At 29.6% G+C, this 23,414-nt stretch overlaps 4 protein-coding genes across 12 annotated transcripts; 3 read left to right on the top strand and 1 right to left on the bottom strand.

Annotated features, from left to right (window-relative positions):
* Positions 1–793: 793 nt before the first annotated feature.
* On the top strand, positions 794–3,038 carry LOC126846689 (uncharacterized). 4 transcript variants are annotated; one of them, XM_050586425.1, is made up of 5 exons: positions 794–939; positions 1,001–1,185; positions 1,659–1,727; positions 1,811–1,929; positions 2,005–3,038. In XM_050586425.1, the coding sequence occupies exons 1-5, from the start codon at positions 885–887 to the stop codon at positions 2,108–2,110; spliced, it is 534 nt and encodes a 177-aa protein (XP_050442382.1). In that variant the 5' UTR covers positions 794–884; the 3' UTR covers positions 2,111–3,038. The 4 variants fall into 4 exon arrangements, with proteins under 4 accessions (XP_050442382.1, XP_050442381.1, XP_050442380.1 ...); XM_050586424.1 differs by having other exon boundaries at positions 2,002–3,038; XM_050586423.1 differs by having other exon boundaries at positions 1,001–1,164; positions 1,811–3,038.
* Positions 3,039–5,071: 2,033 nt separating this feature from the next.
* LOC126846622 (twist-related protein 2-like) lies at positions 5,072–8,254 on the top strand. Its single transcript, XM_050586314.1, has 3 exons — positions 5,072–5,420; positions 6,189–6,512; positions 7,950–8,254. The coding sequence occupies exons 1-3, from the start codon at positions 5,210–5,212 to the stop codon at positions 8,060–8,062; spliced, it is 648 nt and encodes a 215-aa protein (XP_050442271.1). The 5' UTR covers positions 5,072–5,209; the 3' UTR covers positions 8,063–8,254.
* A 5,507-nt stretch (positions 8,255–13,761) lies between these two features.
* LOC126846898 (serine/threonine-protein kinase Pink1, mitochondrial) lies at positions 13,762–17,564 on the bottom strand. The gene is made up of 9 exons (XM_050586747.1): positions 16,953–17,564; positions 16,647–16,797; positions 16,068–16,254; positions 15,720–15,899; positions 15,522–15,644; positions 15,288–15,462; positions 14,978–15,223; positions 14,781–14,876; positions 13,762–14,186 (listed from the first exon to the last, which is right to left on the bottom strand). The coding sequence occupies exons 1-9, from the start codon at positions 17,337–17,339 to the stop codon at positions 14,004–14,006; spliced, it is 1,728 nt and encodes a 575-aa protein (XP_050442704.1). The 5' UTR covers positions 17,340–17,564; the 3' UTR covers positions 13,762–14,003.
* A 209-nt stretch (positions 17,565–17,773) lies between these two features.
* LOC126846899 (uncharacterized) lies at positions 17,774–21,878 on the top strand. Of its 6 annotated transcripts, none has more exons than XM_050586752.1 (4): positions 17,774–17,989; positions 19,664–20,000; positions 20,457–20,850; positions 21,307–21,878. In XM_050586752.1, exons 2-4 carry the CDS (start codon positions 19,670–19,672, stop codon positions 21,731–21,733), a joined length of 1,152 nt encoding a protein of 383 aa, XP_050442709.1. In that variant the 5' UTR covers positions 17,774–17,989; positions 19,664–19,669; the 3' UTR covers positions 21,734–21,878. The 6 variants fall into 6 exon arrangements, with proteins under 6 accessions (XP_050442709.1, XP_050442707.1, XP_050442708.1 ...); XM_050586750.1 differs by having other exon boundaries at positions 17,775–17,989; positions 19,664–19,772; positions 20,001–20,912; positions 21,369–21,878; XM_050586751.1 differs by having other exon boundaries at positions 17,776–17,989; positions 19,664–19,938; positions 20,167–20,850.
* Positions 21,879–23,414: the final 1,536 nt, after the last annotated feature.

The following is a 23,414-nucleotide window of genomic DNA, read 5'->3' as shown; positions in this document are numbered from 1 at the left end:
CGATCGTTTCCAGATACGTCGCGCCAGCTCCATATAGGCTTGATGAAAAGTGGTCTTATTAATTTGGTTGTTAATTGTAAAAAGAAATTATTCATATTATGTAAGTTTCGTTACAGTGCGGCGTTATTTTATTTAATTACTTAAAATTGGGGTTTCCGAATAGGCGAATAGGCAAACTGGGAATTGGGATACCGGGCAAACTATAAACAAAAGTTAACATAATATAAATTTTTTTAAATTTTTACAACCAAATTTAATAATTATTGTTTAACAAAAAAAAACTAATACTTTCTGCGTTGTATTACGATAAGTTTGTTTCTAGAATATAATATGATTTTTTTAATGTTTGTAAATTGCATGCAAACAATAATATGAGACTTTTGAGTCATGACAGTGTATGGCCTTCTTTTCTAAGTCTCCAAATGACCAAATGGCATGTGTTAATTTTGTATTAATTATGAATATAATACATTAGTTATTCCAAACATTTGTTACTAATATAATCTATACAGTATACTAGGTATATTGAATTTAAGCTGTGCGCTACCTCATTATCTAATTTGTATAGAAAGAAATAATGTATACCTATAATAGGTGTACACATACCGCAATTATAGTAATTTCATTCGTTGTGATGTATATTTATTATTCTAAGCGACAAATGTTGAAATAATAGATAATAGTAATTTTATTATTGTTGTATGATAATTTTTAAATAATTAAAAAATTGTCAAGGTTAGCATAGCAGGCTTAGTACTAAATTTTTTGTGTTTTAGTTTCTGTATTTTTTTATTATCAAATGAAATGTAGTTTTGTTAAACTACAGCATCAAGTCCCAAGTACTTAATACTTATCGGTAAATACTACCAGAAACTCGAAAGACAATGAATGTGTTAATATTAAACATTATCTGTGTAACTTGTTGTATCAGCATAACCAGTAAGTTTTCAACGTCAAAATACCAATAAGAGTAGATAATTTTTTCTTTAAATAATTGTAGGTTGTTCGGCAAAATGCAGGCGAAATATGCAAGATGGAATAGGAAAAGAAGTTTGTTTAAATAGTCAATGTGAATGCAATCATCAAAAGATTTTTGTCTATGATGGATTAGGAGCCGATTTGGATGAGTCATATTTACACGAGTCGGCAAAACTTGTGACAAGGGTTAATCCATATTCCTTAATAGTATAGTATAATATTTTATAATGTAAGGAGGACATTATACGGTATAATTCTAATTTTAATGCGTAAAAATTTCCTTATGCAGGATGTATTTCACTCATACATTGATGATTTTAGAGCAAAAACAACTATTATAAAATCAAAACAGGATGAAATTTTCAATTCATTTTTTATTTTAATATGTCCTAGAGGTAACTATTTTAAAACAGTAAAAATCACTTTTTTCGGCACTAAATATTAAGCTAAATAATTAACAAAATAAAAAACGGTTATGCCATTCTTTCCAAATCGTCATAATCATTCAGTTTCATTATAGGTATTTTGCTCTAAATCACCATGTGGCATGTACCGAGTAAAATTTCCTCTGCGTAGCTACGTTTAGATTAAAAAAATGTTTAAAATCACTTTCAATGATGCTGTTATCAATTATCAGCCAAAAATTAACTTTTACATTATATCATTAATACGTGTCATAGGTGGATCAGCTTAAATTAACAAGCCAAAGAGACGTTGGGAGTTTGCCGAAAATAAACCACTTTAATCAGGTATTCAGTTGATAGACCCTAAGTTAGCTATACATTTTGTAGTTAAATATATTTTTTTTTACTTTTCCAAATTGTACGTCTAGGGCACATGGGATTCTATATTGAATATTGTTAAAAACAAATTTATGTTAATTGATGACGACCTGAATGATCTGAAAAAAGAATTAACACAAAAACCTGATTTACTTGATGGGCTGTTATGGTTCGTTAGTCTAGATCCTGAACACTTGACTTGGGAATATATTTTTAATTATTTAAATAAATCAACTCCTAGTAGGAGTGCAGCTTGGAGGAATATAGTTAATGATCTTCAAGAGAAAGAAAGGCGAAGGAACAATAAAACAGAAATTCATACTACTTTAAAGATTCAACAGATTAGTTGATTTGTACACAAATATTAATTCACTGAATACTCAAAGTTAGGCATGATAGTCATATGAACTTAAATATCAATCAATCAAATAAAGAACACTTGTTAACTTTTATAATGTCAAAGAAAAATCCTGAGAAATTAGCGAAGAAAATGAAGACGCTAAGCTAGCTGATGTAAAATCACAATAAAAAGTAGTCGTGAGCAATAGATTACACAAATATTTAATGATTGAAATGTTAAAAAAGTATTTTAGATTGTTAAATTTTAGTTAATACTTATTAGTTATTATTAACTAAGAATTCATAATAACACACTAAAATAGAAATGTGATAAGATAAAAATTACACTACTAAACAATAAATATAAATTAAAAATGTGATTTAAAAAAAAATTTTAATTTCAAATTAATTATTTTACTTATTTTAAAAGATTTTTCTTACTATACTCCATCATTTACTATACAGATACAAAGTAAAATAGTTGTATTAAATTAAATAACAAGAATGAAATCTAAATCGCTCTTCAAACTTCCCTTAAATAGTTGCATGGTTGATAGTTTATAAACATAATCGGTTTCGGATTAAGTAAACATGTAATCCAAAAAGTGTTTCCTGGTCAATGCCTAATACTTTATGACTTATGTTAAGAAATACTAATTTTTATCAGTGTTCTGGTTTACACTAAATTTTATACAAGTTATTTTCAAAATGTCGTTATTCTCATATGAGCCAATAAAAACATTCTATTAGTTTATTTTAGCGACAGCAGCTAAAGTGAGAAAAATATTTAGTACTACTATAAACCATAGTAGCTTAAACTATAAAATAAAAACAACAGCATGCATAAGCGTTTTAAAGATCAGATTTTTTAATTTACGTTTTTTCCTCCCAAAATCAATATTTAGAGTGTGAAGCCAATAATGTTTTTTTAGATTAAAAGCCAAATAGTATATAGTAGCATATTATAAAGTACAATATTTAAGATTACTTATATATTTTCTCTATCGGTAATAAAAGAGAACAACTCACAATTATTAAAGATTAAGTATAAAAATTGTTTTTATAATACCACCACACATCCCATATACAAATCATAATTGATAAATATACATTATGAAAATTTAAATTATTATGTGATGTGATTTTAAAATATACCTACAACTCTACACAGTAATAACAATCATAACATAACAATAGTACAAAATATATATGGAATATATAATTTATTTATTTATATACAATATGTTGGTACCTATATATGTATACAATATACATTATGAAAAAATTATTAATTATGTAGAAGGTTTATATTTTGTAAAACATACATTATTGCATTTAAAATTATACAGGTAAGATAATCTAAAAAAAATAATGCGTGTAGATAATTGAAAAAAAGTTACAATTTTTGTTTTGGTATTAAGTCATTGTTTTAACTACACGTATACCTAGTTGTTAAATAATAACACTGATAGGTAATATCTGTTGCATCATGTACAATATTTTACTAATTGCGATTTTTTTTGTCGTAATCATCATTATTACAAATTATATCAGTTATTATCTTGTGGTTTAGCACATTTTTAAAATGACAATTTCAAACACTAATTGTAAGTGATTACTAGATTTTAATATTAGTACTATATGTTAAGCTTATTAAAAAATATTAAATTATTAGCTTTTTATTAACTATTTATTTGGGACCATTAAAATGCATACTCAACCTAAGTAAAGTTAAATATACATTGTAAAAGGCTTATAACATATATTCTATTTTTTTTTCTACCACTTGGACAATTTAATACGAGGGTCGGCCCTAGGGGTATTTTTGACCTGCTTTAATATTTTTTCTTATAAGGAGCTAGAGTGAGAATATTTGTGAGAGAAGGAAAGCAAATAAATATACACTCGAGGGACACAATGCAAGATCTTTTATTATTATATATAAAACCCTCGACACGGTCCACGGGGGTTTCTTTTGTGATTGAAAATTCCAACAGACTCCATGTTCATTAAGGGGTTCAAAAACACGCTCCATTGGCTGAACCAGGTGAATAGTAATAAAAACACCTGCGTCGAAGAGGTGGAAATGGCTTCAAAAAGTAATCTTATTGGTCAGTGGTCACCTGGTTTTACCTGAATGGTCATAGTGAGAAATATAGGTATTACATCATTATGAATTTTATTTTTACTTATGTATTCGTCCATTAATACATTTTAACTATTACATTAATACGTCATATTATCTATTTATAAACCTAAGTCATAGGTACATATAAATGTATTACACATTCCTTTTAACTTATTTATCAGTACATCGAAACATAGTTGGTAATATAGTTATAGGTAATATAGACAATCAGTTTTTATATTTCTATTTGTTTGTTGTTCCACCTAATCTCTTAATAATATTATAAATTATAGTGAAGTTAAACTACCTATTTATACTTATTAGTATTATTCTACGAATTACATTTATTCTAGCCTTTATACGGATCCTTTGAGTAAAAAAAATAACATTCTAGTTTCAGTACATTTTTTCAGCTATCCACCTTCAATGCAGTTGTTCGCTTTATTTAGGAACCAATTATATTTCTGAATGCAACAACAAAAAGGAAGTTGACTTATAACGGTCGTACGGGGAATGGTGGTGACTGCCGAGATATGTGTTTTTATGCGATGTATGTGTGTGTTATATATATATATATATATATGTATTTAAGGGTAGCATTCAGACAAGATATGAGAAACCGGGTGTCTCGTGGCCATCAATCATGGCGAGGTCCAGGAGGCTCCTCCCGCGCAGATGTACAAAATTTCGACTATGCTCTGTTCCAAAAGAGTGTAGATGTACCCAACAGAGATTTGTGCGGCGGAGTGGGAGACTACCAAACCCCCCCACCCGCTGCGCCGTTCTTAATTTAGATCATGTTCAAGGACCCGCCATATTATCTTGGTTTGTATACCGTCAGTGGCGATCGCAGTCCCTTTCTGAAAGGAAAAAATATATTCCAGTAGATAACCCAACGCCCCGCCGCCAACGGACGATATTCGTATTGTGACAATTACAGTTTAAAAAACCGTACACCGTTGTAAACATCACCGCTGCAACTATGATGATGGACTCGGATTCTCCGTACAAGCCCAACGGCGATTACCTCATGTCACCTTACAGTTGGCACACGCCTCAAGACTTGCAATTTACCAACTTGCCCAATACCTACCCTTACGACTACGGTATAGTGGTCAAGTCGGAGTACGATGAATGTAGCGGCGGCGGTAGTTCACCCGGTCAGGAACCCGACTCTGTAGAAACAAAAAAAGGTATTATACACTTCTATACACCTACTTGATTAATTTGGTCTTACTTTGGAGTTCGATGTTTTCTAGTAACTACCTGTTTTATGTGGAACAATAACATATACCCAACAACATAAAACGTACAAATATTTATTTTTTATTTTGAAATTATAGTCTATTTTATTAAATAAATAATTTTTGATATAACACAGTGCTGAAAGAATGTATAGAAGTCAATAAAAACGGATTTAGATAGCTAAAATGTAAAGCTTTATTCTAATGGTACTCGTATTATAGAACTATATGTTCACAGCCTCATGGACATACACGTTTAATGTACATTTAAACGCTTCATACCTAAATAATTATGTTCTAATATTATGTACTAGGTATTTAAAAATGAAAACGCAATTTTCAATGAAGTGATTAACCGTTATTCTTTATATTTCCTAATAGTATAACAGAGTACATTTACTATAATTCAGTTATTATATTTGATTATACCTAGTAATAATATCTAGAGTAAGTTTTTAAGTAACCAATTTAGTTGGGAATATAAAGTTCTCGCATCAACATTAATTCAAATTTATTGTCACCAATATCATGGTGCGCAAAAACAGGTGTTAATATGTATAAATGTAATTGAATAGCTGAAGGTATAATTGTATCAAATGGAAAATATTTGTAATAAATATAGTATATCTTAATACTGGATATTTGAATACTAATCATCTCCCAATAAATATGGGGATAATTTATTGATTTGATCGTAAACAAAATTGTTTGATTTAGGTAGAAAACGAACTTCGCGGTCAAAAGAGTTCCAAGCACCAAACAAATCAAGAAGGCGGTCGCCTCAGACACCAGAAGAGATGCAGAGTCAACGGGTTATGGCTAACGTACGAGAACGGCAACGAACACAAAGTCTTAACGAAGCCTTCGCGTCACTTCGGAAAATCATACCAACTCTTCCCTCTGACAAACTGTCAAAAATCCAGACACTTAAGTTAGCAACACGATATATTGACTTCCTATACCAAGTATTGCACAAAGCCAATTCAGACGACATTGCAATGCCTGGCATACACACAGATTCAGATTCTCAACATTCAATCGGTAAGCCAATTTTAATTTATAGCTCAAAATATTATTTACAAAAAATAGTTACCGTATACATGGGTAAGATAGTTTATTAATTCCTTAATATTACGTAATTATTAATTAGTAATCTGCATGTTCTAAAGTGTAATTCACTTATCGGTGTCCGATACCCTATTCTATCGCCTATAGTTAAGGGATATTTAATGAATAAAAATAACGCAATGAGCAAGTGAAATTTAAAAACATTGAAGCTTTAGTAGGACGAGAGATTGAACACGTTAAGAAAAGAAAAATTAAACTAAATTTTAAAGGTAATCAGAATTATTATGTACCACTGAGTACATTTCAAAGAATACATAAAAACTATAGGTGTAAGCAGGATGAAGTGTAAATAGAAAACAAGTTGTTGGCTATCATTTAATACTAGCTTATTCTTTAGCTATAACATTATTTAATAATTGCATTTCACTATAAAATAATTTGGTCTAAAAAAATATTGATGTTTAAAAATTGGATTATTATAAAATAAATTAGTAATAAAAGATTTAAATGTATATAATTTTAGCATAAGACCCGAAAAGTCACAAATCATAGAGATTATATAGTTGTCGTAATGCGGAAGTCTATTTGTATATTGTATAGGATTCAACTGTTAAACGCTATTATTTTCTTTAATGTCTTTTTCAACATGTAAACCTTAAGGATTACGTTAAGAACGTGGTTGTTATTCAATAGAACTATCTGTTTCGGCACACGTCCTTTTTTCGGGGTTGTAAAGAAAAATACCGCATGCAGTCCATTATATTGTTGTAAAATAGAAAAAGTCACGTCTGACACGATTTGGGATTTCGGAAGAACCGTCAACTGCCCTTATACATTTTATTTGATACAAAATACACAAATAAATATAAATGTAAAAATATATACATGAATTATTTAATTTGTAATACCTTTCCGTATTGGTATATTATTCCATATAACGAAAATACATTTTAAGTGAAAGGAATATCTTTATGCAATAATTAAGTGTAAAATAACCGCGAAACTTGTTTTTTGAAGTATAACTTCATCAGCAATGTAATCACAAGAATAGAAATAAATGATGTTTTGCACAATAGAAGTTTAAGTTTTAACTATTAATGTATCCAATAAGTCGCATAATATTATAGGTAAAAGTTGTTTAAAAATCGCAAGACCTGAAAACTCTGTAAAGAGGCTGTATGCAAATAGAATTATGACGTACAGCTGCAAACAATTTAGGTATATAGATTTTAAAAATAATGATGACCAAACAAGACTCATGGAATTTATTTATTACGATGAACTAATTTATTACTGAAAAATCATTATTATTTTGTGTTAACACTTAGCGTATTATATACTTGTGCATAAATCATAAACCCAAAGCTATTTCAAAACAGTAACTTTAAATTTGTAATTGTTATTTTACAGAACAAGGGTCCACTGGAGCAGGTTCGTGTAGCTATGTGGCTCACGAACAGCTTAGTTATGCGTTCAGTGTTTGGAGAATGGAAGGAGAATGGAACAATGTGAATCAAGAATAATTATTATTGTGCGAATTTTTGTTGAATGAAGCGTTTGATCATCGTCAAGTATTGTTTTGAAACTAAGTATTTCCATTTACGTATATTTATTACTATTATATATAATTATATTGTATCGATATATATATATATACATATATTTTTTTACATTAAGTTAATTTTTTTTGTACCGATTTTAAGTTATTAGTTAATTTTTGCTATTTAAAAAAAAAACGAGACCAATCTGTTGTAAATATTATATTATAGTTCTTATTAAGTTTATTTTTTCAAGAAAGTCGGGATTTTTTTTTTTTAATTTTACCCTTGTGTATTTCATCAGCCGGCTGTGTAGTACGGAACATTTGAGACCGCGGTGGGAGTAGGCTGCTCACATGCCATCACATTAATAGTAGTGTATAGATTCTAAAAATAATCATTCGCATCATATCGTACGCGTTCCCCGGGGCAGGCAGATCAATCGATTACATTTTGCGCGTGCACACGACTTAAAATATTATAATAATACACATTGAACCACCAAAGAAAGAGGGAAAGAAATCACACCGGACGCGGTCGATGATGTCGACTTCCTGTGGGCCTTTTACGATCCAGAAAAGCGGCAGCGCTAAATTTATCACCGGCCCATTACTTTGTTCGTGACGCCGACCAACGTCCCTTGTGGCTGAGAAATGTATCTACTGAAAGCAAACCTAGGGGCGAGTAAATTGAAAACAAAGTATAGTTAATAAGTAAAATAATAGGGAATAGAAAAAAAAACTTCGTTAACGACTAAATAATGGCGATTAAAAATTGGCAATAATTCATAACGGACAATATACGTAGGTATAATATAGTAACGGTCTAAATATATACAATTATTATTTAATACCAACATAAAAAACTAAAAAATCGATGTTGGGATTTTTCTCACAGAACACTTAGTTTAGGATATTATGGACTAAATTTGAAAGTCTTGAATTTTGAATTTCGAATACTGATCATAAAATCTCAATGATGCAAAATCTGGTATCATGTGTAGGTATTGATTAAATATTAAAATATAATATGCATTAGCATTGAGCATACGAAATACGTTGTACGACAATCTTTATGATGACCATTAGGTACCACCAAACAAGTCGTGGAAGATGCTAAATTAAAAAATCACCTCGATAATTTTATATTTTTAAGTCTGAGAGAAATATCCTGCGCAATATTATCTAGCGACTAGGCCTATTTATTTAGTCATAGTCATAGGCGGAGATATAGAAAAATTGTAATTAATTTAGTTTAATTAATTAAACCCATTAATTTATACAATGGTTTAATATATAGTTTAATATAAATAATAATTAATAACTGTACGAAGTGCAATACAATTTTTTCATAAAACTATGTAGTTGTTGAGCATAAATAGAAAAAGGTATGTGTGGTCTATCCTGAAACTTTCAGGTTTTTTTAAAACAAGAAGAAATAGTAAACTATTTTATTATTTTAATTAATTATTCAATTACTTTAAATATATACATAATTCCATTTTTTTTTACATGCTTATCTGTAATGAAAATGTATTTCCAACTTGAACATAGGTACATCTAATGAAACTGATTATTTCATGCTTATAGCTAGCAATTATAAAAAAGTATTTTTAAATCTAAAATGTCTAACAAGTATACCTACTAAATTAAAAAGAGAAAAATGTATGGCGCGTCAATAAATCTATAAATTTAATATTTATGTAATTTTATTTACCTACTTGTACCATATTTTCATCATCTGAATCTGCCCTTCAGATTCTCTTTTTTACCCTCCTCTTCTTTGAAACGTGTAATATAAATTATTGATATTTTATAATGATTAATAACGTATGTAAATAATTGTAATAATAATAGTATCAAATAGTATAATAATAATAGTACCATAATTGTAGTAATAATAGTACTGGGAAACTAACATAAAACTATAGTATAAGACTACAGTAAAATATATTTAAAACGCATCCTATCCTAATAGGCGCTATTTAATGCAGAGTCCCTTAATTAAAGTCGGGGCAGACGCATGATTGTGTAACAAAAAAATATTGAATGATCATTAAAAAAAAAAAAACAGTTTGCCTTTCGAAAAATCGTTAAAATAATTTAATGAGTTAAAACGAACCGAAATGTACGTTAATGTGTAAGCCTCCATAACTGCAGAGCAATGGATACACGGACTGGCATTTGGTTCTAATTAGACACCAAAGCAAATCTTCCGGGCTCCGGTAGGCTTTACGGTCGGATTGTGATCCCTGTATGGTAGTGAACGATATAAACGTGTGTCAATCAGGCCGCCACGAGTTTATAAGCAAATGGATCTGTACAAGAAATTGGAAGCAGGAATGGACGACGATTGCGCATCGTTTAGAAAGATTTCTAATTTATCATCTTACTTTACCTCTGCTGGTTATCATACTAAATAAATAATGAGCTGTAATAAGAAACTTAAAAATAGTATATCTGTAGATACTATGTTAGGTACAGGTGCATAACTTCCATGAGAATATCCAATTTGTTTTTGATAAATGTTTTATTGATATTAGTATATATAGTTTTAACACTTATTAAAGAATAAAGCGAACGAATTTCATATTTTAAAGGGCAATATGTTGGCGGATTTTTTAAAATTGAATTTAGTAGGTAATCAAGTTACAGTTGCTTTAAAAATGAAATATTTAAGAATTCTTAAAGTTAATTAATAATTTGTCAACGTACTTCAAACAACCAATAGGAATATTATGTTCTTTTAATTAATTAGAGGTGTTTTTGATCTAAAACCATTATAAACTGAGCGAACCTGGTTTTGTGTAGCAATGTCATAATTGGAAAAAAATTCTCGTAAAAAAAAACAAATTATCGATCTATAAAGCACTTCATTGTCGTACTAATAAAGTAAAACAATCTTTTTTGTTTAAAATTAAGATTTTACAAGAAATTGCTAATAAACTTTTAATAAATATTTAAGATGTGTAGAGGTACTATCCTATTAAGACTTATTTACGATATAAAAATTACTTTTATATTAGACACAAAAAAAACTACCTAAGTATAACCTTACATTATACAGTTTACCGTACAAAAAAATAGTAGTACTTACCAAGAAAACACAATTCACACCTAAACATGTATAAATTATAATGTAAGCTCATTTGTATACAATTCGCATTTATTTTATTAATTATCTAATAACTATTTTATTAACTTGGCGTTTTGTACAAAAAAAAAAAAATTAGACAATTATGTTTCCCCATTCCTTTTTATCTTTTAGTTAATAATTTAAAACTTTACGATTACTATTATTAAATACAATTGTATTGATATTGATTTGAATGATGACGAATAAGTGTTATATTTAAATACAAGATTAGTATTTTGACGAATAAAATGTAGATTTTTTTAACACAGTGTATAGAAAAGATATTTAAATATTATAATAAATGTATTATAAGTTATAAAATATAACAGATATATGTGCATGTGTTAGGGTACATATTTTTTTTAACCATTGTGTTGCCTACGAGTCCAGATTAGTCATGTTACATTGACTCATACACTTTTATAAAAAATAAATATTCTGATCAAGAGTTAATCTATTACTATTAACTTGTAGAGAACCCTATCTCGTTAAATATAAGTGTGAGCTACTATACGAGTATACTATATGAATAACAATTGCCCATAAAATAAAATAAAATCATTTACACTTTTTTTTGCAACGGATCGACGATGACATAAAAATTATGTTGTGAGTGAAAGATGTGTCCCCTCTGAACTGAAAAGAGGTCTGCGGTCTCACGACCCTCTGTGGGAATATTGTCGTCTTGACAGATGTTAGTGATTTGTTCATTTATTATTATTATTATTTAGTATTTTAATGCGACACAACATAAATCGTATGGTATGAAGGTATGTGTGTGTGTGTGTGTGTGTGTGTGTGTGATAAAAATAAAAATAAAAATATATATAAATCTATATATTACTCATTAGTATGATGAAAATACATATTTTTTTTAAAATTGCGAATTCAATTTTATGTCGATGGCATAGCACACAGATGTTACAACTCCTACTAGACAGATAAAAAATTCTAAAAAAAATTGAAATTTTAAAATCGAATTAAGAAAGCGTTAGAATTCAAAATTGAAACAATATGAAAACCGATCTCCTCAACTATATGGCAAATTATAATCTGGTTTTAGATTTATTATCGCATCAGTATATCGACCGTTATACGTCTAAATCTATATTAGGCGTGAGATAGACTTGACTCTAGAGTAATAGATATCCTTTTCTCTTCATAGTTCATAATAACAGAAAATAATTTTGTTTTAAATGACTTAATAGGTATATATTGGTGTCTAGGATAGCCTGGGTTTATTCGAAATGTATACCTACTCAAAAATATTATGTTTGACCGTGAGGTGATTTTTTTTTTATAAAAATCTCATACAATAATGTTTCGTAGCTTCATCAATCACTTATAGCGGTATAAAGATTTAAATACTAATCGTTATTAAGGTAGGTTTACGCTTTAACCGTCCAGTTAACTGCGCAAACTAATCTATGGTGTTTCTGTGCAGTTAGTTTATGCAAATGAACTGATTAAATTATTTAGCACTTACACATTTAGCGTTTTACTTTTTATGTACATATCTTATCCCTAGGGGGTAGTTTTTGGGAAGGAGGGGGGAATTTTTTATACCACTTTCGCGTTACTAGATATTATGAGTAAGATTACCTTTGAAAATAAGTTTTGCTTTAATATAACCTCTCCATTTCTACGACATAATCTGTGTATCGACGCAGTGTTTACTAGACATGTCGACGGAAAATTATAAATTGTATTTCTCGTCACAAACCTTTCTTGTCGATTACCAAGCCCATTCCCGTACAATTAGTTATTTGTAAAATAAAACTACATATTAGACCTCGAGTATTTTTAATACTTAAAAGCGTAGGAAGCATAAATGATCCTCATTCCTTCGCTTGAAGAACGATAAATTGTTAAGACTTTTTGTTCAGTTCTAATTCTAATGTCACGATATTCGATTACAGATTACGAAAACTGTGCGATTGTACATACTCGCACAGTTCAAATGTTTTAACTAAATATTAGGTATATCTGACTTATATTAGCTCTCTTCTTTTCAAGTTTAGGCTACTGCTATTTCCCCCATGATAAAATAAATAATTTAGTGATGTGATCAATCTGCTAACTTTTAACATCAAATCGAACTTATTATTACATTTTCCCAAACTAGAAATACTTATTAGGTATTTAAAACCATATGGGATATTAAAAACAAACATAACACCAATAATAGTATTATTTATTTTTGTACAACTAATTGAGATGTAAAAACGAGGTAGATGGCAATTTATTGATTACTAGTTCAATTTATACGATGAATGATTTTTATCTAGTTTCGTGTTTGATATCCAAACCAAATTTTACAAGATACCTAGTTTGGTCTGAAAATATATAATAATAATAAGGCCAGTTTTCAAACAAACCAAACTCCTCTAGGTTCCAGTTCATTTTAACATTCAAACATCCGTAAATATAATAAATTACAATAAACAATTATGATAACAAGTATTTACCATGAAAAATGTCTTTAATCGTAAATTCAATAATAAAATAACCATGCATTCATGTATTGCAAAAAGTTTCTGAGTAGAAATTTATATGGTGTATGTATACTTATTTTATTAACTATTAACGTATACTATTCGATTAACAAGTTTGGTAATACTGTACTAAGGTACACAACAAATATAATAAAAACTGTAATTATCTAAAACTAAATATCACATTTAATGAGTTTACTGTAATGTTGTAAACGTATGGGACAATACTTTGATATAAAAATATAATGTTATTATGCATTGAACCATTTCAAATAAATACACTTGTTTTTTAAACATTATTCATGTTGAATTGATTGCATCCATTGCAGTGCATTTTTTATTTCATATAATTTGGCTCTGTGTAAAAATGAAGTAATCAATTGATATTCTGTAAAAGTACGTCGTTTAGTGTTCATATTTGCCATTACTCCGCCTTCACACAATACTTTTGTAGTTAAACACAACAACCATTGTACCACCTAAAATAATTATTAAATGCATTATTCTAAATAATAATAATTTTAATTTTACAAATGTCTCCATATAATAATTTTTAGATTTAAAAATTAGTAATTTCAAGTACGTAATATGTTTCAAGATACCATCAATTAAATGTAGAGCTTATTATATATATATATATATATATATAAATGAATAATCATATTTTATTATCAGAATACGATTGACCTTTTTTTTTTTACATGTATGTTAATAAATACTTGAATACTTTTTTTTTTTTTTAACTCACAAAATAAGTTTATTTTTATTCCATGTTTATTTATTTTATACCCGTTATTTAAAGTAGTCAGCTGACAAACAATTTTTTTTTTTATTTTGCTGTAAAAGTGAAAAGTGATTTAAATTTAATTTAGTGTTTATGCCTAATAGTCTTTTAACTAGGTATCTATGTATATGTATGTTTTTTTCATATGGCTTACTCTTTGAATCGATAGTAGCCTATTCAAATAAAAAATCCCTAAAATTAAAATTAAAATTTGAATAACATAATTTTTTTTAATTTATTGTTTAAAAAAATCTATATACACGTATATGTTTATAAGTATAGTTAATACCTCATTACTAGTTGGTAATACATATTTTGTATACCAAGAAGATGGAGCCCATAAATATAACTGACAAACAGTTGCAGCAAATGAAGCATCAAGTCTCTAAATAACAAAATTAACATAAAACATCACATATTTATATACTTTTATCAATTTGAGGGCACACCTATTTTTAATTAGCTAAAAAAATAATACATATTTACTTTTGATGTTGATCTTTGCAAGAGGGAATGAACTAATGTTCGAATAACAAGGGGTACTTCAGTGTTAAGTTCTGGCAAATTTTTTTCTTCGTACGTTGAATTACGTAATAAAGGGGGTTTACCCTTTTCATAACTATAAAATGGGTTGCTGCTAGAAAATATTTCATATGCCATTGCACCAACTGCCCAGACATCAGCTTTAGAATAATTGATCTGTCCAAAAGTTCCTGGTTGTGCAGTAACAACCTAAAATTATGCAGAGCAAACAATTTAGATAACTCATTAAATATATAGTAGAAGAATAAACTACCTCCGGAGCCATTAACGATATATTTCCTCCGCGATCTGTGTCAGCAGTTTTATAAGGCAGATTAAGTTCATTATCTTTATCAGCTAAACAGCAACCAAAATCTGTGACAACTAGTGTAGGGCAAACATTATTGCCTTCAGAGATGTCTAAAAGGACATTGTCAGTTTTCAAATCCCTATATAAATGTACTGTTTTAACATATTATAAAGTCATTATTTAGCCAAGTAATATTACCTATGTGCAATATTATGATTACACATATGTGTAACAGCTTCCAATAATTGTGCAAGCAAAAGAATTTTATCTCTGACTTTAGGTGACGATTGAGACAAATACTGCTTTAAGCTCATATCATATCTGAATACATATATGTATGTATTTAAACAATGAAATAAAACAAAAACATTTACAAAAAATAGTGTAACTGCCTACTTCTTCATAACAAGAAATAGGCTCATGTTTCGTCCATAACCATCAGGATTTATTCTTTGTGGTAGAGCTTGTGGATATAGTGAGTGCGAGTCTGTTAACTCTGGAACGTAGTCCGCAAAACACAAATGCATTACAACAATATTGGGGTGAGGTGGTAACCTAATTAAACCCTTGTCCAAACTGAAAAAAAAATTTCAAAACAATATTAATTTAAAGAAATAGAGTGATAGACATATGTAATTGAAATGGCTAAATTATTGTAGCTAAAAAGTTAATTATCTACAACAAAATAAAAGTTTTTTAAAAAAGATACATTATTTTTAAATAAAAATAAGTCGTAAACTTAACCCCATAAGCCAGTGCTGGTCTGATTTAGAAGAGCTACTCTGTATTCGTCTAGATGGCACGGTTTCTCTATTCATAGCTCGAAGTATAGCCATAGCATTACTTTCTGCATCATAGTTGAACATCATTTTAATAGCCAAAGGAAAATTTTGAGAAGATGATTCTTGCTTCAATAATAAATTACAATTATCTAATGACAAATAAATCCAACATTTAGTAAACACCCAATTTTATATTATTTCCTCTATTCTTAGGAATAAATTTCAAATAAATTTTAAATATTCCAAATTAAATGAATAGTACTACTGTTCAAAAACATGTACAATACCAAGAAAATATGAGTTATTCGAATAGTTTAACTTATGAATAATAATTATGTTGCCAACATTTAAATAGCTTTAGATCCTACAAGGTCAAATTATATTATTATAATATATCCAAAATTACGATTTACACAGATATATGAAAGAAAATGATATTTAGATACTAAAATTATAATGGAACTAACTATTATTGATGCATTAGAGTGTAAAATATTCTTAACAATTATTTCTTAATGCTTTAATTTTATTTAAAAAATACCTTTTTCATCCTTTTTTCTTGCTTCATACACGACTGCGTTATTTCCTTTAGCAATAGCAACTCCTAATTCAAACTGCTTTAAACCCAAAGATGGATTTAAATTTAAACACTCGGCAACAGCTAAATTCTTCTGCATTCTACCAACAGCCTCCTAAAATAACAAATGAACTAATTGAATAATTATAATAATAGTTATGCATATATATATATATATATATATATATATATATATATATATATATATATATATATATGAACATAATAAATGATATAGGTTCATATATCAGTTATTGATTATGTACAAACCCTAATTTCCCAGCATACACCATCTAGTTGATTGTCATTAGTTATCACACCATTACCAGACGCCAGACTCATTCCGACAAGTGCGAAAAATGGTCTCGAGTTGCCAAACATTAGCTGCCGGGCAGTTCGTTTACGTAAATCGGCCGACAGTGAATTTGTCACACGATTTAGCAAACTGTCGACAAATGCTCTTCGAGTAAGCTGCCATCTGGATTGGCAACTAGAGTTTAGTGGGCTACGATGGCTGGTAGAGGGATTCAGCGCTTGGGTGTGTGCTGATCTCGATGCCAATCTTGTGCGGACGAATAAAATGTTTTTGGTACAGCGAGCGCGCAACAACGCTGTACCATTTTTGTAAAACGCGTTGACCACTAAATGGACAGACATTCAAAAATCGGTTAAGCTCGGCGGCGGTAGACCTACCACTAGACGGTCAAGAGTAACAGACATTCAGATGATTTTCTTTTTTTAAAAATAGACCGAGTTGGACGATGACAATGTTTACATGTTGTTCAAGTTTGTGTATTACAATATTTTTCTGAATACGTGCATGCGCGATTTTCAATTTCTGTTCTGCTAAAAAACATGAACTGTGCAAAGTGTAAACATTGATTGTAATCACTGATAAGCAAAACAAAAAACAGCTGATTGTTGACAAGAAATCCCTGACTCTGCTCGTTTTCGGGCATGCGCACGTCGACTACAGACGTCACCCGTGTTCCGATTGGCCAGCCGTTGTTTTTCCTCTACAAAATCCGCGTACGTGTCCAGCTGTCCTTTGTTCCAAAACAATATCGATTGCATCAGCCAAATTACAAAGGTTGCTCGCTACAGGCTACAGCGCAATTCACATAAGTGAAAATTGTTATTACCTTCGTAGAGCATTCGTTGAGTTGGTCGCGTTTTGCATTTGACGAGTTTCCATAGTTTTTTCAACTCTAAGCAACGGAAAGACAAAGCATAAACGTTACACCTTTCTTATAAACAAATCAAATAAACAAATTCAATAAATTCAAGCGTGAGCGAACGTCGAAAAGGTAATATACGTTATTTCATTATTGTTAGGATAGAATTAGTCTGCTTGGACTTTATCGTGATTTCCGTTGAACGTCACAAAATGGCCTCGAGTGACACAAAGCAATAATTGTTAAGTTGCGTTAATAAACGATAAATTCTTTCGTTGTAAGTTTATTATTCTTTTTATATCTGATAATGTTTTAACATTATGGGGCCCAGATATTTGTATTTCGATTTTTGTTCAATATCGCAAAATGGCGACGTGGCTCGTGTGACAAACCGCGATTGTGAAGTTGAACGATTTCCGTAGAATTATTTCGTATTGAAAGTATATTTTTCTATTAATTGCTAAAATGATTGATAACTAAGATTTTAAACCCTTTTGGACCGAAATAATACTTTAATCCATTTGAAATCAATTGTATATGAAAATGACTAAAACTCTTTGTTGACGAATGACGTCATTGAATGTCTTTGTCGTATTTTTTACGACGTTAACAAAAAGCAGTGGCCAGTGGTGAAGTCTTTTATTAATCTCTTATTATTTAATTTTAATTAATATTATTACCAAAAAAAAACAATTATGGAATCTTAATTTGTAATCGGGTAATGGAATATTATTATAAAAAATCACTTGATGTCTATGTGGTTTGAGTATAAATTATTACTTCGCACCTTTTATTATAATCTTTGTTGTTTTTTGTGCTGATTACGAATTTAAAGTCTGATATCAGTGGACTCTAGTTATAAATTGTATATCAAATCTATTTCATTCTTCATCTTAAAAGATGCAAATAACTTCAAATTAAAATGGTTACGTCACTGAATACATTAAATGTTAAACATTGGTTAAAAGTATTATTTTTACTAAAAAAATGATGTTCTGACTAAATGAATACCTAAGTAAAGTTAATTAATGGAAACTTTTGAACTTTGTGTTTACACTTCCTGTTTAAAAGTATTAATATAATAATTCATTTATAATTACTTTTAATTATTATCAAGTTTCAAAACAATTATTTTAAACTTAGAATCCTTTGTAATATTTCAGTTGTCAATAATTATGCCATCAAAAATAAAACAAATCATTCAATACTCTCTTTTTGCCAAGTTTCTATTATTTAATTTTTTTTAATGGTATTGGATCTTGAATAATGACAAAAGTACATTGCAAAGTACAGTTGTTATAACAACTAACAATGTAATATTTTATGTAGTCGATCTTTTGCTCATTTTAATATTTAAGACTAATACTGTATACATATAATTTCATACTATTTTACTTTGAATTAAATTCTTAAGTTATCTTATAAAATGAATAAAATAAAATAAATGTATTATAGTTACTACATACTTAAAACTAATACTATTTTTTAATATCAGCATAATATAAAACAAAGTTTTATTTGACTATTACTTATATGAATAGTTAACTTTTATTTTAACTGGAATACTACATAGGTTCATTTCAAATAGTCTTCAATCATTTAAAATTCAGAATAAAATGTTTACAAAATAAACAAATTGAATACATTTTAATAGGTACAACTATTATTTTATATTTGTAAGATGTGTATTTGATTTATTTCATAAAACTATTTGAGAATAGTCATCATTAAAGTTTATATAATATCTAAACCATAGAGCAAAAATTAAAAAATTAAATTATTAGTATAATTTTTATTGTTTTCCAGACTAAAATGCAAATTTTTGTGAAAACCCTCACCGGCAAGACAATTACCTTGGAAGTGGAATCATCAGACTCCATTGAAAATGTCAAGTCCAAGATCCAAGACAAAGAAGGTATTCCTCCCGATCAACAACGTCTGATTTTTGCCGGTAAACAATTGGAAGATGGACGTACACTTTCCGACTACAATATCCAGAAAGAATCCACCCTTCATTTGGTACTCCGTCTACGTGGAGGAATGCAAATTTTTGTGAAAACCCTCACCGGCAAGACAATTACCTTGGAAGTGGAATCATCAGACTCCATTGAAAATGTCAAGTCCAAAATCCAAGACAAAGAAGGTATTCCTCCCGATCAACAGCGTCTGATTTTTGCCGGTAAACAATTGGAAGATGGACGTACACTTTCCGACTACAATATCCAGAAAGAATCCACCCTTCATTTGGTACTCCGTCTTCGTGGAGGAATGCAAATTTTTGTGAAAACCCTCACCGGCAAGACAATTACCTTGGAAGTGGAATCATCAGACTCCATTGAAAATGTCAAGTCTAAGATCCAAGACAAAGAAGGTATTCCTCCCGATCAACAACGTCTGATTTTTGCCGGTAAACAATTGGAAGATGGACGTACACTTTCCGACTACAATATCCAGAAAGAATCCACCCTTCATTTGGTACTCCGTCTACGTGGAGGAATGCAAATTTTTGTGAAAACCCTCACCGGCAAGACAATTACCTTGGAAGTGGAATCATCAGACTCCATTGAAAATGTCAAGTCTAAGATCCAAGACAAAGAAGGTATTCCTCCCGATCAACAACGTCTGATTTTTGCCGGTAAACAATTGGAAGATGGACGTACACTTTCCGACTACAATATCCAGAAAGAATCCACCCTTCATTTGGTACTCCGTCTTCGTGGAGGAATGCAAATTTTTGTGAAAACCCTCACCGGCAAGACAATTACCTTGGAAGTGGAATCATCAGACTCCATTGAAAATGTCAAGTCTAAGATCCAAGACAAAGAAGGTATTCCTCCCGATCAACAACGTCTGATTTTTGCCGGTAAACAATTGGAAGATGGACGTACACTTTCCGACTACAATATCCAGAAAGAATCCACCCTTCATTTGGTACTCCGTCTACGTGGAGGAATGCAAATTTTTGTGAAAACCCTCACCGGCAAGACAATTACCTTGGAAGTGGAATCATCAGACTCCATTGAAAATGTCAAGTCCAAGATCCAAGACAAAGAAGGTATTCCTCCCGATCAACAGCGTCTGATTTTTGCCGGTAAACAATTGGAAGATGGACGTACACTTTCCGACTACAATATCCAGAAAGAATCCACCCTTCATTTGGTACTCCGTCTACGTGGAGGAATGCAAATTTTTGTGAAAACCCTCACCGGCAAGACAATTACCTTGGAAGTGGAATCATCAGACTCCATTGAAAATGTCAAGTCTAAGATCCAAGACAAAGAAGGTATTCCTCCCGATCAACAGCGTCTGATTTTTGCCGGTAAACAATTGGAAGATGGACGTACACTTTCCGACTACAATATCCAGAAAGAATCCACCCTTCATTTGGTACTCCGTCTTCGTGGAGGAATGCAAATTTTTGTGAAAACCCTCACCGGCAAGACAATTACCTTGGAAGTGGAATCATCAGACTCCATTGAAAATGTCAAGTCTAAGATCCAAGACAAAGAAGGTATTCCTCCCGATCAACAACGTCTGATTTTTGCCGGTAAACAATTGGAAGATGGACGTACACTTTCCGACTACAATATCCAGAAAGAATCCACCCTTCATTTGGTACTCCGTCTACGTGGAGGAATGCAAATTTTTGTGAAAACCCTCACCGGCAAGACAATTACCTTGGAAGTGGAATCATCAGACTCCATTGAAAATGTCAAGTCTAAGATCCAAGACAAAGAAGGTATTCCTCCCGATCAACAACGTCTGATTTTCGCCGGTAAACAATTGGAAGATGGACGTACACTTTCCGACTACAATATACAAAAAGAATCCACCCTTCATTTGGTACTCCGTCTTCGTGGTGGTGCAAATAATTAATGGATTTATTCCAACTCATAATTTTTAATATTCCAAATGATAACTTTCTATACTCATTAATAATGTAATATCCGTAAATAAACAATAAAATATTGGTACACAATTTTAAGAATTCAAAATAAAATATTATTCACTACATTTTAAATCTGTCTATTTTTATTTTGTATCTCCTTTTTCCCAATGATTTCTTTACTAACATAGATAAATATAATAAGAATATCTTAAAATAATTACATGAACTAACTGCAATATTAATTATGTAAATTCTGGAACTTATGGCTGTAATTTAAAGGTAAAGTTCTTATTACATGGTTAATACGGCCATAGTTTGTTTAACAAATATTTTAATGTATTTTCAGCTTGACTCATTTGAGCATAATGGTTTTTTACCTCCAGTCACAATTTTTCTGCTGTATATAGTATATGTATTATTCTGCTATTTGTAATATTTCACAATAATATTAAATACTGAATGATAAATTATGATCACATTTCCCTCTTGATTATGGAGGTATAAGAAAATGTGTTAAGACAGTTTCTATACTTGAAAATTGGTCCTTATAGTACAATGATTATAGTGTACTGAAACGAGTATAATGATAATTTCTATAGAGTGACTAGTAAAAGACATAAATACATATTATTTTAAAAATAAGGCAAGTATTATAAAAAATTACATAATACATATCGTATGAAGTAAAAAAAAGAGTACAAACTATATATCGTATTATACTTAATGTTGTCTGTGGACTGCTTGATATAAAAGTATTTACGTTATTTGAGTAATCCAAAATGCTTTAGTAAAATGTCCAATAGAAATTATGAAGCTTGGGTTGAACCACAAGCCGGTATCTTTCCAGTTGCTTACATATGGCTAACAATGTTATGAATAACTTATAGTTCTTTAAGTATACTTTTTATATATGTTCATAATGATCTCGAATCTCTATCACATTTGATCAATACTTCATATATTGATTTTATATTATTTTTACAATTAAATAAATAATAAATCATAATCACAATATTATTATAATTATTTAACTTGCAATACAATATTATTTACTGGTTGAAACTATTAGGGGAGTTGGTTTGAACCTTATCCCCCTCTGTGCACGGACTTGATGCCTACATGAATTAAATTATAGATATTTTGGTATAAACCATCGATTATATTATATCTCAAAATATAATTATAAGTGTTTTTATAATATATTGGTACTTAAAAATGTCGATGTTATTTAAAAATAATACTGATTTTTTATCAGGTACAAATAAAAAACAGTTAGCCCAAACTAATAATTACATTTTTTTCTAAAGAATTTACAGACCGAGTATTAGTCTAAAGTTTGACCACTGTTAATTGGTAAAAAAATAACACATAGTATAATATTTCTCTTTAAGATTATGTAACTGTTAAACGGATAGGTATTACAATTTAATACAACTATAGCCACTAGGTATTATGATAAGTTTTCTGTACAATCTGATTGTTTTAAATTTAATAATTATTGTCTCCCAAAAACTGTGGACAATTACATTGTCTGAATAATATAATTTATTGTATAATATATTGTCCACAAAATATTTCCAAGTCCCAACTTTGCCTCCTCCAGAACAGCTGATGATCAACTTGTTATTTTCTATTCCAGGTCTTTTCTTTTTTATCAATATTTCTCCA

The sequence above is a fragment of the Adelges cooleyi genome, unplaced genomic scaffold (assembly GCF_023614345.1).
Source record: "Adelges cooleyi isolate 19-005CV unplaced genomic scaffold, UGA_ACOO_1.1 ACOO_flye_CR_arks_rails_tigmint_CR_PRNA_9, whole genome shotgun sequence".
NCBI lineage: Eukaryota > Metazoa > Arthropoda > Insecta > Hemiptera > Adelgidae > Adelges > Adelges cooleyi.
This window is presented reverse-complemented; position numbering and strand designations above follow the sequence as displayed.

Coding starts and splice junctions, on each gene's coding strand:
- LOC126846899 (XM_050586750.1), top strand. CDS start 19,670: ATGCAAATTTTTGTGAAAACCCTCACCGGCAAGACAATTACCTTGGAA. Junction 19,773..20,000: donor CAAGATCCAAGACAAAGAAG/GTATTCCTCCCG, acceptor AAGACAAAGAAG/GTATTCCTCCCGATCAACAG. Junction 20,913..21,368: donor CAAGATCCAAGACAAAGAAG/GTATTCCTCCCG, acceptor AAGACAAAGAAG/GTATTCCTCCCGATCAACAA.
- LOC126846689 (XM_050586422.1), top strand. CDS start 885: ATGAATGTGTTAATATTAAACATTATCTGTGTAACTTGTTGTATCAGC. Junction 940..1,000: donor TTGTTGTATCAGCATAACCA/GTAAGTTTTCAA, acceptor AAATAATTGTAG/GTTGTTCGGCAAAATGCAGG. Junction 1,728..1,810: donor AAATAAACCACTTTAATCAG/GTATTCAGTTGA, acceptor TTGTACGTCTAG/GGCACATGGGATTCTATATT.
- LOC126846898 (XM_050586747.1), bottom strand. CDS start 17,339: ATGTCTGTCCATTTAGTGGTCAACGCGTTTTACAAAAATGGTACAGCG. Junction 15,900..16,067: donor GACCAGCACTGGCTTATGGG/GTTAAGTTTACG, acceptor TTTTTTTTTCAG/TTTGGACAAGGGTTTAATTA. Junction 15,463..15,521: donor AATCATAATATTGCACATAG/GTAATATTACTT, acceptor ACATTTATATAG/GGATTTGAAAACTGACAATG.
- LOC126846622 (XM_050586314.1), top strand. CDS start 5,210: ATGATGATGGACTCGGATTCTCCGTACAAGCCCAACGGCGATTACCTC. Junction 5,421..6,188: donor CTCTGTAGAAACAAAAAAAG/GTATTATACACT, acceptor TGTTTGATTTAG/GTAGAAAACGAACTTCGCGG. Junction 6,513..7,949: donor AGATTCTCAACATTCAATCG/GTAAGCCAATTT, acceptor GTTATTTTACAG/AACAAGGGTCCACTGGAGCA.